This window comes from Lotus japonicus, chromosome 6 (genome assembly GCF_012489685.1).
Source record: "Lotus japonicus ecotype B-129 chromosome 6, LjGifu_v1.2".
In the NCBI taxonomy this organism is placed as follows: domain Eukaryota; kingdom Viridiplantae; phylum Streptophyta; class Magnoliopsida; order Fabales; family Fabaceae; genus Lotus; species Lotus japonicus.
This window is the reverse complement of record NC_080046.1, coordinates 48,533,791-48,545,466: the sequence shown is the minus strand read 5'-3', so window position 1 is coordinate 48,545,466 and position 11,676 is coordinate 48,533,791. Positions and strand designations below refer to the sequence as shown.

Sequence of the window (11,676 nt, the reverse complement as noted above, 5' to 3'; positions counted from 1 at the left end):
CAAACAATGGGTTCTCAAGGTAATGTCTCATTTACACCCTTCTCCATTCTCTAGGCAAACCTCTTGTTATAGTCTCACCCTTGATGAAGTTAAGAGTACTTGGGGACTTTGATGAGCTTCTTCAGAATGTTGACTGCTGAAGAAAATAACACTGGTAGGTACAAATGGATTTCTAATCCAGGTAGATGAATTCTCAAACAACATAAAATAGAAAACTCGCTAACAAATACTGATAATTAATACCAGTTTTTATCTCAACCATACCAAGAAAACTAGTTCTTTTGAACATTAGAGTAACCACTAGTTTATCATAGTCATACAATTTGTTTAGTATGGGATAAATAATGCACCAGAATCTCTGATAACGATGAAACTCCATTTGCATCACATGAGCTTAGTTTGAGTTGGATGAGATGAGAAGAGGTCAACAGCATCAGGAGACAAAAAAAATTGATACTTCCATGGAAAAATATTTGAAGCAGTTGAACATCTGCGGTCGCGTCTCACCACAATAGGCCTTCCAGAAAACTACTCAGGATTTGATAGCTTCAGCACGTGGCCTCCACAATCCTAGCCTGTACTTGTGAGTGTGCTTTAGAATCAACTTTCTCTGTAGGGAAGTTTCTAAATGTTAGAATCTCATAACAGGACAGTAGAGACATCGTGATAGATTCACACCAATAGAATAAAATTACACTTTGCACTTCATTGTCCATCAGCAAGTTCAAATAGTTTCAGAACTGAGACAGGACTGGTTGCAAAGGATGATTAAAACAGGAAGTCATCTCTCACTTCTAGTCTACTCTAGATATTGTAGGAGTCAGAAGCAGATTTAGTGTACAGTGTAAGCAAGCACAAAAGAAAACTACAAAACATACAAATACAACCTTGTGTCACTACGGCTTTAATGATGCCCCTTTTCTTGTTTACAGTTATGAGTTACTAGGGTCAAAATTACGTGTCCATAGACTTTCTACTAAAATGTTCAATTAAGTTACCAAATTTTATTAGTTCAAACTTCAATTCAATCTAGTACGTCAGTGGCAACAACATTAACAAAGTCTTTTTTACAGTATTAGACAAACTTACTTGCCCATGTTAGCAATATATGGAGTTAAACATGAATATCATATCATCATATGAGGTATGCTACTTTAGTTACATGATTTGTTAATTGACTTAGCACTCCTATATGACAATGTATGATAGCTTGAAAGTCAATAAAGATCCAATTCTCAATGCCTAGTGGACTTGACACTAAAGATATACTCAGGTATCAGTAAACCTGTGAGATTTTATTTCCTAAATGTTCTAGTTTTGTCAAACCTATCTTAGTATTTAAGAGAAAATAAGATAAAATGATAATAGCTAGTAGGTGGATCATGTTATCACAACCTTTTAACTACACCAAACCACTACAATCTCTAAATATAATTTCTTCCTCCTGTTTTATTCTCATTTCTTACTGTTAATATTGCAAACATGCTTCCCTTCCCCTGTATTAATTCCTCAATTCAAAACATCTGTGTGTGGACTGTGGAGCATGTTTGAAATTTAATAATATTATGCTGCTGAAAAATACTAACCATTAGAATGCAGAGCATCGTTTAAAAATAGTAAACGTGTTGTGTCCCATGTTGATAAGTCTTTTAAGACAACATTATCATGTTATATTAAAACTGGCAAATAGGCAAATGACATATAAAAGCTTCTACCAAGACAAACTCCAGTGAAAGCTAAAACCATGCATACAATCAACAGATACTTATACTAATCCTATAGAAAAAGAAACATGAAATCTGCAAATAAAGGGAATGTGAACCATAATTGCTTACAAGTGTGTTTATGCAAAATAAATTAGTAAAGATGTAGACATTACATGTTTGCAAGGAATACCAAGTTTCTTGAGCTTGAGAGTGCGGGTGACAAGAAGACTCTGAAAATCACCAATTTCAGTCTCAAGTTTAGCAACATGGGATTCAACCCCTTTGCCTATTCCATTAAGAAACTCCGGTATTCCAACCTTCACTGCAGCAATTAAAAAGAACTTCATTAGTTTCAGACTAAGATAAAATGCAATCTAAAGACAGACGAGGAAACATTTTGAGGCATTGGAAAACTTGATTCAGTCATTAGAAGCTTAAAAATAGTCTTTTTAACACAGCCGCAAGAACCCAACCCAAACGCTAGCTCAGGAGTTTAGGGTTCCTCTACCCTTTATAAACACTTGTTTGGTCATATCTCTAGTTAATGTGGGACTTCTAACAAATAATTCGACAAAAGTCATGCTAAAGTGACTGAAGAATGAAAAATACTAAAACTATAATTTGTAACCACACTGGAGTACTGGACAGAGAAAACTCATCAATATGTGCTTAATTCAGTTTTTTACAATCCTATTTCAACTTTTTCTACTCTACTAATCATTTCCTTACTTTTACAATTTGATCACATTCAAATTTTTTCCCCAATCTAAGAGTTCCCCATCAAATCATAATTTAACAAACTTAGAAGATAGAGAGAACATAAAGCTCAGGTGACTTCAGAACCATTCCCCAAAAAATGGCAACTTATATTCATCCCATTCCTCTTCTTTTTATTTATCCGCAACTAAACATGCTTCAATTCTCTAAAAACTGAAAGTTTTCAAATTTCCCATTCAATTCAGTTGAAAATCAAAACCCATTTTCCCATTTCATTAAACGGAGAACGATAATCGATCAAATGGACGGAAGACATACCCACATACGGTGATGAAGATTTGGAGAAGAATCGGGAGAAGCAGGTAGAAAATGGTGATTGAGTTGAAACAGGAAATGCGCCTCTGTTGAAGCTTCTCTGCAACCATGCCATGTTGATACCTTCGATTCAACGCTAATGGCGGTACACAAACAAACCAGCTCCAATTGCAGTGAAAGCAAACCCTCACTGTTTTGATTTTTTTTTTTTTTTGCCTTTTCCCCAATAAGGGTAGTGTGTGTAATTTTCAATAAATTTAATGTGTATTTAATTTTTTTAATTATATAATAATCATTATTTTAACTGGGCCAGTAAAAGGGTGTTTGCCAAGGCCCAATTAATGTAACAGATTGATTGCTGACCCAAAAAAAGAAAGAAACATAGTGATTAACTATTTCGTCGATCCGGGAACTCTGTGGCTGATCGGTTAGCCAAGGACTCTTCTAAGTTTCCCAACTATGTTTGAATAGAAGAGGTTCCCCCAAGCCCCAGTGTATGATGATTTGGTTAATTCTGATGTGATTGCGAATTTGGCCAATTGATTTCATTAATGGATTATGTTTTAAAAAAATAATATGCCAATTATGAACGTTAAAAATCAACATTTTCAATCTTGAGCACAATGTCTTTAAGTAGAAATCAACATTGAAACTAAGGCAGATTAAAAGTTGACCCATTTCTTTTATGCAAAATGAGTAGTTGTGACACCCATCCTCCCCCTAGTGGAAAGAGATAGGAATAGAAGAGAAAGAATTGAGAGTTATGATGTGTGATGTAATAGGAAAGATGAGAAACATATGAAGAAAAAAATTAGTGGAAATGAAATGAAAGAGAAATTTAGGTGTGAACTTTTCATTGTTGTTCTTTTATTTTAGTAAGTAGTAGCTTTTGTTATCACCGAAGAGCTGAGAGTAGTTAACCTGTGACAACATGTTTGGAACAATTTATTTTTCTACAAAATCAATTTTGATAGTTATCTCGAAGGATAGTTCAAGTGGTAAGAATTGGGACCATATGAGTTGAGGAAGGTCCAAAATTCAATCCCAGAAAGGGAAATTTGGTTGATCAAAAAATAATTATGATAGTTAGAAACTGTTCTCCCTAAGTCAGTGGGTCCCGAGCTCAACTCTTAAACACAAAGTCCGGTCCTGGATTAGCGTTAGAGTGAAGATGATTTTTCCCAAAATTTTTCTTTACCTTCTTAAAGGTATTTTACATATCTCTTGGGTTTCTAGGGGCTTGCTATCATTATGTGTTTTATTACGAATTAAGTGTGGTGAGAATTAACTCAATTGGTTTGAGGGTTACAAGAGGTTATACATGTAGTTATGACACTTAGGTCATTAGGCTTTCACCGGTTACTTAATTAGCTTTTATGGTCGGATCATCCTGGGTTTGACTCCTTTTCTCAATCGGGTTATCACTAGTAATAATTCGGAAGGTACATAACCCTCCAAGCTCTTAAACATGTGTGTTAATTGGACTTTGTAGTAAAAAGCTAAAAAGTGTATAACTTGGAGCGGAGGTACATCGCCCTCAAAGACCTGCTTTCAATAGAGGTGCATAAACCTCTTCTCATTATTGATTTTGCCTTTAATATTTTAAAAGGGTAAACATGTGAAGCAATTATTGTTATTATTATTATATGCAAAGCCTACAGCTTCACTAGCTACTAGCTAGTCATTCATATACATCATGAGTCTCCATTTTCAGTTAGAGGATGGAACATCGACCTCTCGTACCATGAGGAACTTTCTTGTACCTTCGAGAAGCGCCAGAGTTGCTGCTGAGTTTGGATCTTCTAGCTTCATCACTTGATTTCTTCCTCCTTCTGTTGACAAAAAAAGGAATATACTTTGAAACCAAATAGAGAAAACCAAAATAATATGCTAAAGCCTTAGTAACTAATAACTATAGATGCATCATTAATAAATTGAAGAATCTCTAAGTATTTGCCTTTCACCATTATGAATCCAACTTGCTAGTACTCAGTGGCCACAACACAAGAATCACATCCCTTCTGCTCCACTTCATATCATGTAGTAGGTCCATGCTCCATGATAAGCAATGAGATGCTTACACCTTTTGCTTCCTTACTTGTAACAAGACCATATAAGATGCTATCCACTTTATTCTCCTTGATTATTTTTGGGCAGGAGTTTCTGTTTTTATCGTTAATCTTTTTCTTTTAGCCATGTTCTTTTGACCACTTTAAACCACCCAAATGCTTTAAATCAATATTGGCAGCTTTATTCTATCTGGACAATGCCAAGAGACAGATAGACAGACACCATAGACAAACTCTCTGTTCTGTCTCCAACTCAAGCTTCGATGTTAAGCAACACAAAAGTTAGCTATTCCATAATATGCACTCGGATGAATCGATATATTCATTGATTCAAAGAGAACATAAAAATAAAAAAGTGTCAAAAGAAAAAGATTGGGGGTCCACTCGCGAATCCACACACTGAAGAATGCGGGTTCATCACCAAGGAAAAGTGAACGGTAAAAGTAACAGCTATACACATAAACCAGGGAGCGTTCTATTGATTTGAAGAAATCTGAGAATCCAACACTGATAGGAATGGTGAACAAGAGATCTGGGCAAACCAACGCTGAGTGAACTTCATCACGAACGCTGGGTGAACTTCATCATGAACTGCATTATGCACCGTCAAAGGGATCAAGGTTACCGACACCGGCAACCCAATCAAACCCCTAAATGTGTGTTTAGATGTCGGTCCGAGAAATTCTCTAGGTGAACTTTATCACAATTTGGATTACGCACTGTCAAAGGGATCAAGGTTTCCGGAGACCTGCGTCCTAGATAAAGAATCAAACTCCAAAATGTGCATTTAAACACTAGGTGAATCATCAATGTGTTTTGAGACCATTCAAACACGTTAACAGATTTTCATCCTAATCTGTATGAAAAGTTTCATTTACTTTTTATCTCAAAGTGGGTAACAATTGATATTCAACTAAGAAGGATTCCATTTACGTCAACACAAATTGATATTCAAACATTGCAAAATTCAGTGTTTGAATTAACGTTAAACTCAACATGATAAAATTTGAGTTCTCTAATCCACTCAACATATCAAATTCTAACTATCGTTGAGGTATATCTGAATCACCATTGCGATTGCAACATCACAACCAAACATGCACTCACTAGTGGCAGAAGACTACATATACAGCTCGAACTTGTAATCGTCTAGATTTTGTAATTCAAAAATTTGCAATGGCAAGTAATATATCTGGAATACATTTTTAAGACTTTAAAGAGTTTATTAACAAGTTTTTACTAAGCTTATAAAAATAATGGCCGCTTTATGATGTACCCCGTTAAAAACTGATCAACCAAGTTTTTACAACTGGCATACCGGACATAATATTTACATTGTATATGCTAAAACTAACTCAGAAACCTACCGTCTTTACTCGCAAACCTCGCGAACCGTGATAAATGCTAATATGATGACCAAGCATAAACACTCAATTAAATTGTTCATACAAACGCCCATTACATTTCAGAAAGAGTAGTTCTGCGATCGCATCTCTAACTACACACTCGTTGAAGCAGTTAAGAAGTTCAACATGATCATAGAAACAGAAATATTGCAAAAGAAGTAAATATTAACAGCATTAGTCACCCACATGTAAGAAAACACAAATTGCATCCCAATTGTTCTAGGTTCATAATAATAATAACCAAAAAAGATGAAAAGTGAAGTAACAATGCATGGTGAGACACAGCTAACCCAAACTACTAAAACAAGGGACAAGACAAACAAGTAGGAAACTAAGGAGCAATACCAATTAAAGAGTAAACAAGAAAATAGACACTCAGCCAACAAAAACTAGAAACCCCAAATGAACATGTCCTAAAGGGAATAGAATTCTCATCAAAACTTATCTGCCCTGTCCCTCTTCTCTTTATATGTTTTTAAAATATAGTTATAGTTGAATGGTCCTCACTTGGCCATCATAACCTTGACAAACTCCTCGTAGTTGATCTGGCCATCACCATCAACATCAGCCTCACGGATCATCTCATCAACTTCTTCATCAGTCAGCTTCTCACCAAGATTTGTCATGACATGGCGGAGCTCAGCAGCAGAAATAAAACCATTCTGATCCTTGTCAAACACACGGAAAGCTTCCTTAAGCTCCTCCTCTGAATCAGTGTCCTTCATCTTGCGGGCCATCAGGTTGAGGAATTCTGGGAAATCAATGGTTCCATTGCCATCAGCATCAACCTCATTTATCATGTCCTGCAGCTCAGCCTCAGTTGGGTTTTGCCCAAGTGACCGCATGACAGTCCCAAGTTCCTTGGTAGTAATACAACCTATAACATGTGACAAATAGTTAAACACAACATCCTTGTAGAAAGTAAAGTTTCAAAGAAAAATGAAAAGCAGGGACAGCATGAGTGTAAGAGCATCAGAAGTGATAAACATTATTAAGGATCATAGTATTAGAAGCACATATAAGACATAATTTCCACAATAGAACTCTTCACAGCAATGCTCATTTATGTAGTGGGAATGTCATCAGAACAGAACAAGCTTATGGTAGAAACAGAACCACAAAATGTTATAATGGAAAGATATTTGAAAGAGCTACGCTATTAAACACGACTAGGATAACGCACGACGACAACACAGCTAAGCAGATGCGGTAGAAATTGAAATTAAAAGGAAACAGAATGAAATCGTCATCCAACAGCCGTTATTGTGACGTCATGTATCGTCACGCGGCTCTGTCGCGTAGCCTAACAGTTCCCCTATTTAGAATGAATCGAATCCAAAACCAAACAATCCAATCCCTCAAAAGATCTATATGTCAAAGTCCATCACAACAACAAAAAATTGTCCAATACAAATCACATCGAGGATTCATTAGAAACAAAATGCTGCCCTATTTCTGTTGCCAATACTAAAACTTCTAATCTGAGTCCTAAGGGGCAAATTCGCAGAACTCTGACTCCACAAAAGACAGTTTGGAAACCTGATCTCAATTTCAACCAGAATCACATAAAGTCAATAATCCTGAATCCAACATTCTAATCCGAGATACGAAAAGCTTGTTACTAATCAACCCAACAGGAACGAAACAAACAGATCGACAACCTACCAACCATTCCCAGATGTCACAAAAATAGAAACCTCTACAGGAAAGACACAAACTACCACCCAAATGCAGGACCATAAACTCAACAAAGATCCATCCCACATTCTACCATTTGTAAATCCCAATCCACGTCAACAAATCTCACATCAGCAAAAACCATTCCTACATGGGCATCAAACAACGCCAGCTCAAAATCCAAAAGGCTTAAAAGCTCATCTCCAATCTCACGATCCAAATCCATGATCCACCCTTACCCAGAATCAACAACACCCACCAAATATAACCTCATCAAGAATCACAAAATCCACAGGAATCAAAGCAATCCCAGCTACTTTTCAAAATTTCCAAAAGTCAAACAATGAAGGAAACCCTAGATCACCCATAAAACTTCCAAAATTTTCATTGCTTAACCAAAATTATAGAGGGGAAAGGGAACAACAACATGAAACATGCAACGAAAACAAACGAATTGCAACAACCAAACAGATCTAAGAAACAAAGTGATACAGATACAGAGAAAGAGAGAATTGAAATTGAAAGGAGAAAAAGGGATCTGAGAAAAGAGACCATCGCCATCCTTGTCGAAGAGGCTGAAGGCTTCCTTGAACTCGGCGATCTGGTCGTCGGTGAGCTGGTCAGCCATTGGAGGTGAAGAGAGAGAGAGAGAGAGAGAGAGGCGTTTGGGAAGCGAGAAAATGAAGGAAACTGGAAGGAAAATTATGAGAGAGAATTGTGAGGAAAATCAAAGAGGACGAGTGGGGCATATATATACACCCTGTGCTTGGGGCATTGGTCTGAGAAGAATCTTATCATTTTTTTTTTCTCTCTCTCTTTTAATGGAAAATAAAAAACCCTCACTTCTACACTTTGCTAATTTTTATTTTTTCATGATTTCAAGAAAGATGTGAGATTATGTTGTTGTAAATTATTTTCATCTTTTAATTTATATGTATTTAGATTTTAGGTTTATAATTATTTTTTAAAATTTAATTTTGATGTACGGATAGCGTAATTTTTTTTTATCAAATCAATTGGATTCAATGATTTCCGTATCCATGGCAGCTTCGGAGAAGAGGGGAGATAACGTCTCAGATGTTAATGAGAACTCCAATGATCGTGTGGATGGTTGGTCTCCTCCGGTAGCGGGCATGCTGAAGGTCAACATAGATGCAGGGTGGTCCGGGGGGGCGTGGACAAGGAGCAGCGATGGTTGTCCGGGATCATCATGGTGAGTGCATGTATGCTGCTACTGAATACTTTACAGCTCAGGTAGAGGCAACTATGGCAGAGGCCAAGGCTCTTCGGTGGACTTTATTGAGGTTGCAAGAGCTGGGTATTGATGCACTTGTGGTCGAAATGGATTCCCAGCTAGTGGTGTCGTGTTTCATGCAGCAGAATGAATGAGTTTATTGAGCCAATTTTGCAAGATTGCAGAGCCATTGCTTCTCTTTTTTCATTCCTTTGATCTAGTTCATGTTAAAAGGATCAGGAATAAAGTAGCTCATTTGTTAGCTTCCTTAGCATTTGAATTTCCAAATGTATGTTGGTGGGATAATTTCCCTTCCCAACTTAGTTATGCGATTCTAGTGGATGTATTCTCTATTATTATCTAATGAAGTTGAACTTTCCATAAAAAAAAAAAAAGATGTTCGTATCCATTAATCAAATTTAATAAATAGAATGTCAAATTTTATCTTTTAGAAGAATCTCGCATCTTTGAAATCTAGTTTGTCAGCGGTATAAATACATGTACAATTTTGTCTATTTATCAATGTTATATTTTATATTTAGTTTTAGTCATATTTATGTCATCTCATCTCAAATAGCAACATGACCCAATAGTCGTTAAAGTATCTCATAATTAAGTGAACACCAAGTTGTTTGTCGGGTTGACTAAGGTGATGGTCAACTTGTTTGTCTCGAGTATAGCCGACCAGACACAACCCGCTTGAATAACAAGACATCACAAGGTTATTCAAAGATGATCACAAGGTATAATGATCACCATATCTATAAATAGATGCGTGGTTGTTCATTTACGCATGAATGATTGATTTTGCTAATTTATTATTCTTTTAAAACTATGACATTCTCTTTATGTGCTCTCATACTAATTTGAGCACCAAAATGCATTTGTAGGTATTTTACCATGACTACCAAGCTAGAGAAATTATCCCAATCCAAAAAAAAGTCATTTAAAAATTATAAACATTATAATTATTAAATAGTATATAAAATATTTTTATAAAGATAAGGACTAATATCTGCATTAATCAATTGAAAGTAAGATAAAATTCAAATGAGCAAGAAATTTATAAAAAATATTTTTCTTAACGATGAAGTTATTGAACAAAAAATTTACAAAGATCATTTTCTTAATGATAACGAGTTATTAAGATCTACATTTTTTTTTGAATTAAGATATACAGATAACTAGTATTGATCTAGCGTCATGCACGAATGAAATTAGAGTACTTTGTCGGCATACATCAGACATTTCCATATTTACTCTCTCATTTTTCTTTTTTAAATACGTATATTTCATCTATTTAATTTTTTTTTATAATCATAGTTACATTTTAATTCATTTATTTTTTTAATTTGTTATGTTTTGAATCACTATACCAAAATCATTTTAATATTCCAGATGTATATAGAAAACATAAATACAAAATTTTTGAGTTAAATTCCAAATCAATTATATACAACTATTTGATATAAATTTTCTTGTGGCATATTGGATATGATTTTGAGCGTAAGATACTACAGTCAATTTTTTTTTATTATATAAAAAATAACTATAATCATTATAAAAAAAATTTGACAGCATACATTTTAATGGTAAAAAATCATAATTGACTTTTATTAATTATTCTAATGTCCTAAAAACCATTAAATGTCAAATTAATATAATAATTTTTTTTAAGTAACAATTGACTTTCGTTAATTATTCTAATGTCATTAAGGGGACATATCAAGTAGGAGTAGTGGTTTATGGTAAGAGGTGAGAGCATTGAGAGAAGAAGTTTGAATTTCAATTGTTTTTAATGAAAGATTTTGATCATTGCTTTCATGCTATGAGCATCTCTACTCATTTCCGTTTTCTCCTGCATTGTTGATTCAATTGATCACTTGATTTTGATATATATAATCACGATGTGGTAATCATGGGGAAAAGGTCTGGAACAAGAAGAAAACACGCGCGGTATAGAAAAGGGGAAGAACAGGAACAGTGTGGTGAGTGGTGACTCTTTTAATTAAAATTAAATCTGGACCGTTAAATTTGATCTAAGAGTTTCTAATTAATGCTCTTATCTCTCATCATAAACCACTCCTCTTACGTGATATATCATTAATAATTATTTAATACAATATTATTACATTAATAATTTTGAAAATATAAAATTATTTAACATTTAAATGACTTACCAGGATCAGCAGCCTCATCAGCCTGGGTCAGTGTATGGGCAAAAACTTGAGAAAAGAGAATGACAAAAAGCCCTAGACCAAGGTACAAATCAGATGTTTTTGAGGAAGCCATGTCACTTCTTGTGCAAATGACAATTGAAGACAAAATGGATACACAAAATGACACTTCTTTTGATTTAAATACTTATCTAGTTCTCTCTCTTGGCTCTTTATATAATGTTTATTTATTTTTTTATCTACTCTATTGGCTTGAATCAAAAAATTAATTACCTCTTTATGGGGCCAAGAATCAAGTTTAAACCCAATACGTGGCTGAAAAGCAACTCTAAAATGAATCATGAACTGTGGGTATAGCTATATAAAATTAAATCA

At 34.8% G+C, this 11,676-nt stretch overlaps 2 protein-coding genes across 3 annotated transcripts; both read right to left on the bottom strand.

Moving 5' to 3' along the window:
• Positions 1 to 129: 129 nt before the first annotated feature.
• LOC130726716 (uncharacterized) lies at positions 130 to 2,960 on the bottom strand. The gene is made up of 3 exons (XM_057578012.1): positions 2,742 to 2,960; positions 1,880 to 2,028; positions 130 to 610 (listed from the first exon to the last, which is right to left on the bottom strand). Exons 1-3 carry the CDS (start codon positions 2,851 to 2,853, stop codon positions 533 to 535), a joined length of 339 nt encoding a protein of 112 aa, XP_057433995.1. The 5' UTR covers positions 2,854 to 2,960; the 3' UTR covers positions 130 to 532.
• A 3,440-nt stretch (positions 2,961 to 6,400) lies between these two features.
• Positions 6,401 to 11,463, bottom strand: LOC130722468 (calmodulin-1). Of its 2 annotated transcripts, none has more exons than XM_057573197.1 (2): positions 11,305 to 11,463; positions 6,401 to 7,090 (listed from the first exon to the last, which is right to left on the bottom strand). In XM_057573197.1, exons 1-2 carry the CDS (start codon positions 11,414 to 11,416, stop codon positions 6,717 to 6,719), a joined length of 486 nt encoding a protein of 161 aa, XP_057429180.1. In that variant the 5' UTR covers positions 11,417 to 11,463; the 3' UTR covers positions 6,401 to 6,716. The 2 variants fall into 2 exon arrangements, with proteins under 2 accessions (XP_057429180.1, XP_057429181.1); XM_057573198.1 differs by lacking the exon at positions 11,305 to 11,463 and adding an exon at positions 8,443 to 8,624.
• Between the last annotated feature and the right edge of the window lie 213 nt (positions 11,464 to 11,676).

Coding starts and splice junctions, on each gene's coding strand:
- LOC130726716 (XM_057578012.1), bottom strand. CDS start 2,853: ATGGCATGGTTGCAGAGAAGCTTCAACAGAGGCGCATTTCCTGTTTCA. Junction 2,029..2,741: donor ATCTTCATCACCGTATGTGG/GTATGTCTTCCG, acceptor TAATTGCTGCAG/TGAAGGTTGGAATACCGGAG. Junction 611..1,879: donor TTGGTATTCCTTGCAAACAT/GTAATGTCTACA, acceptor ACTTCCCTACAG/AGAAAGTTGATTCTAAAGCA.
- LOC130722468 (XM_057573197.1), bottom strand. CDS start 11,416: ATGGCTTCCTCAAAAACATCTGATTTGTACCTTGGTCTAGGGCTTTTT. Junction 7,091..11,304: donor TGATGAGGCTGCTGATCCTG/GTAAGTCATTTA, acceptor CACATGTTATAG/GTTGTATTACTACCAAGGAA.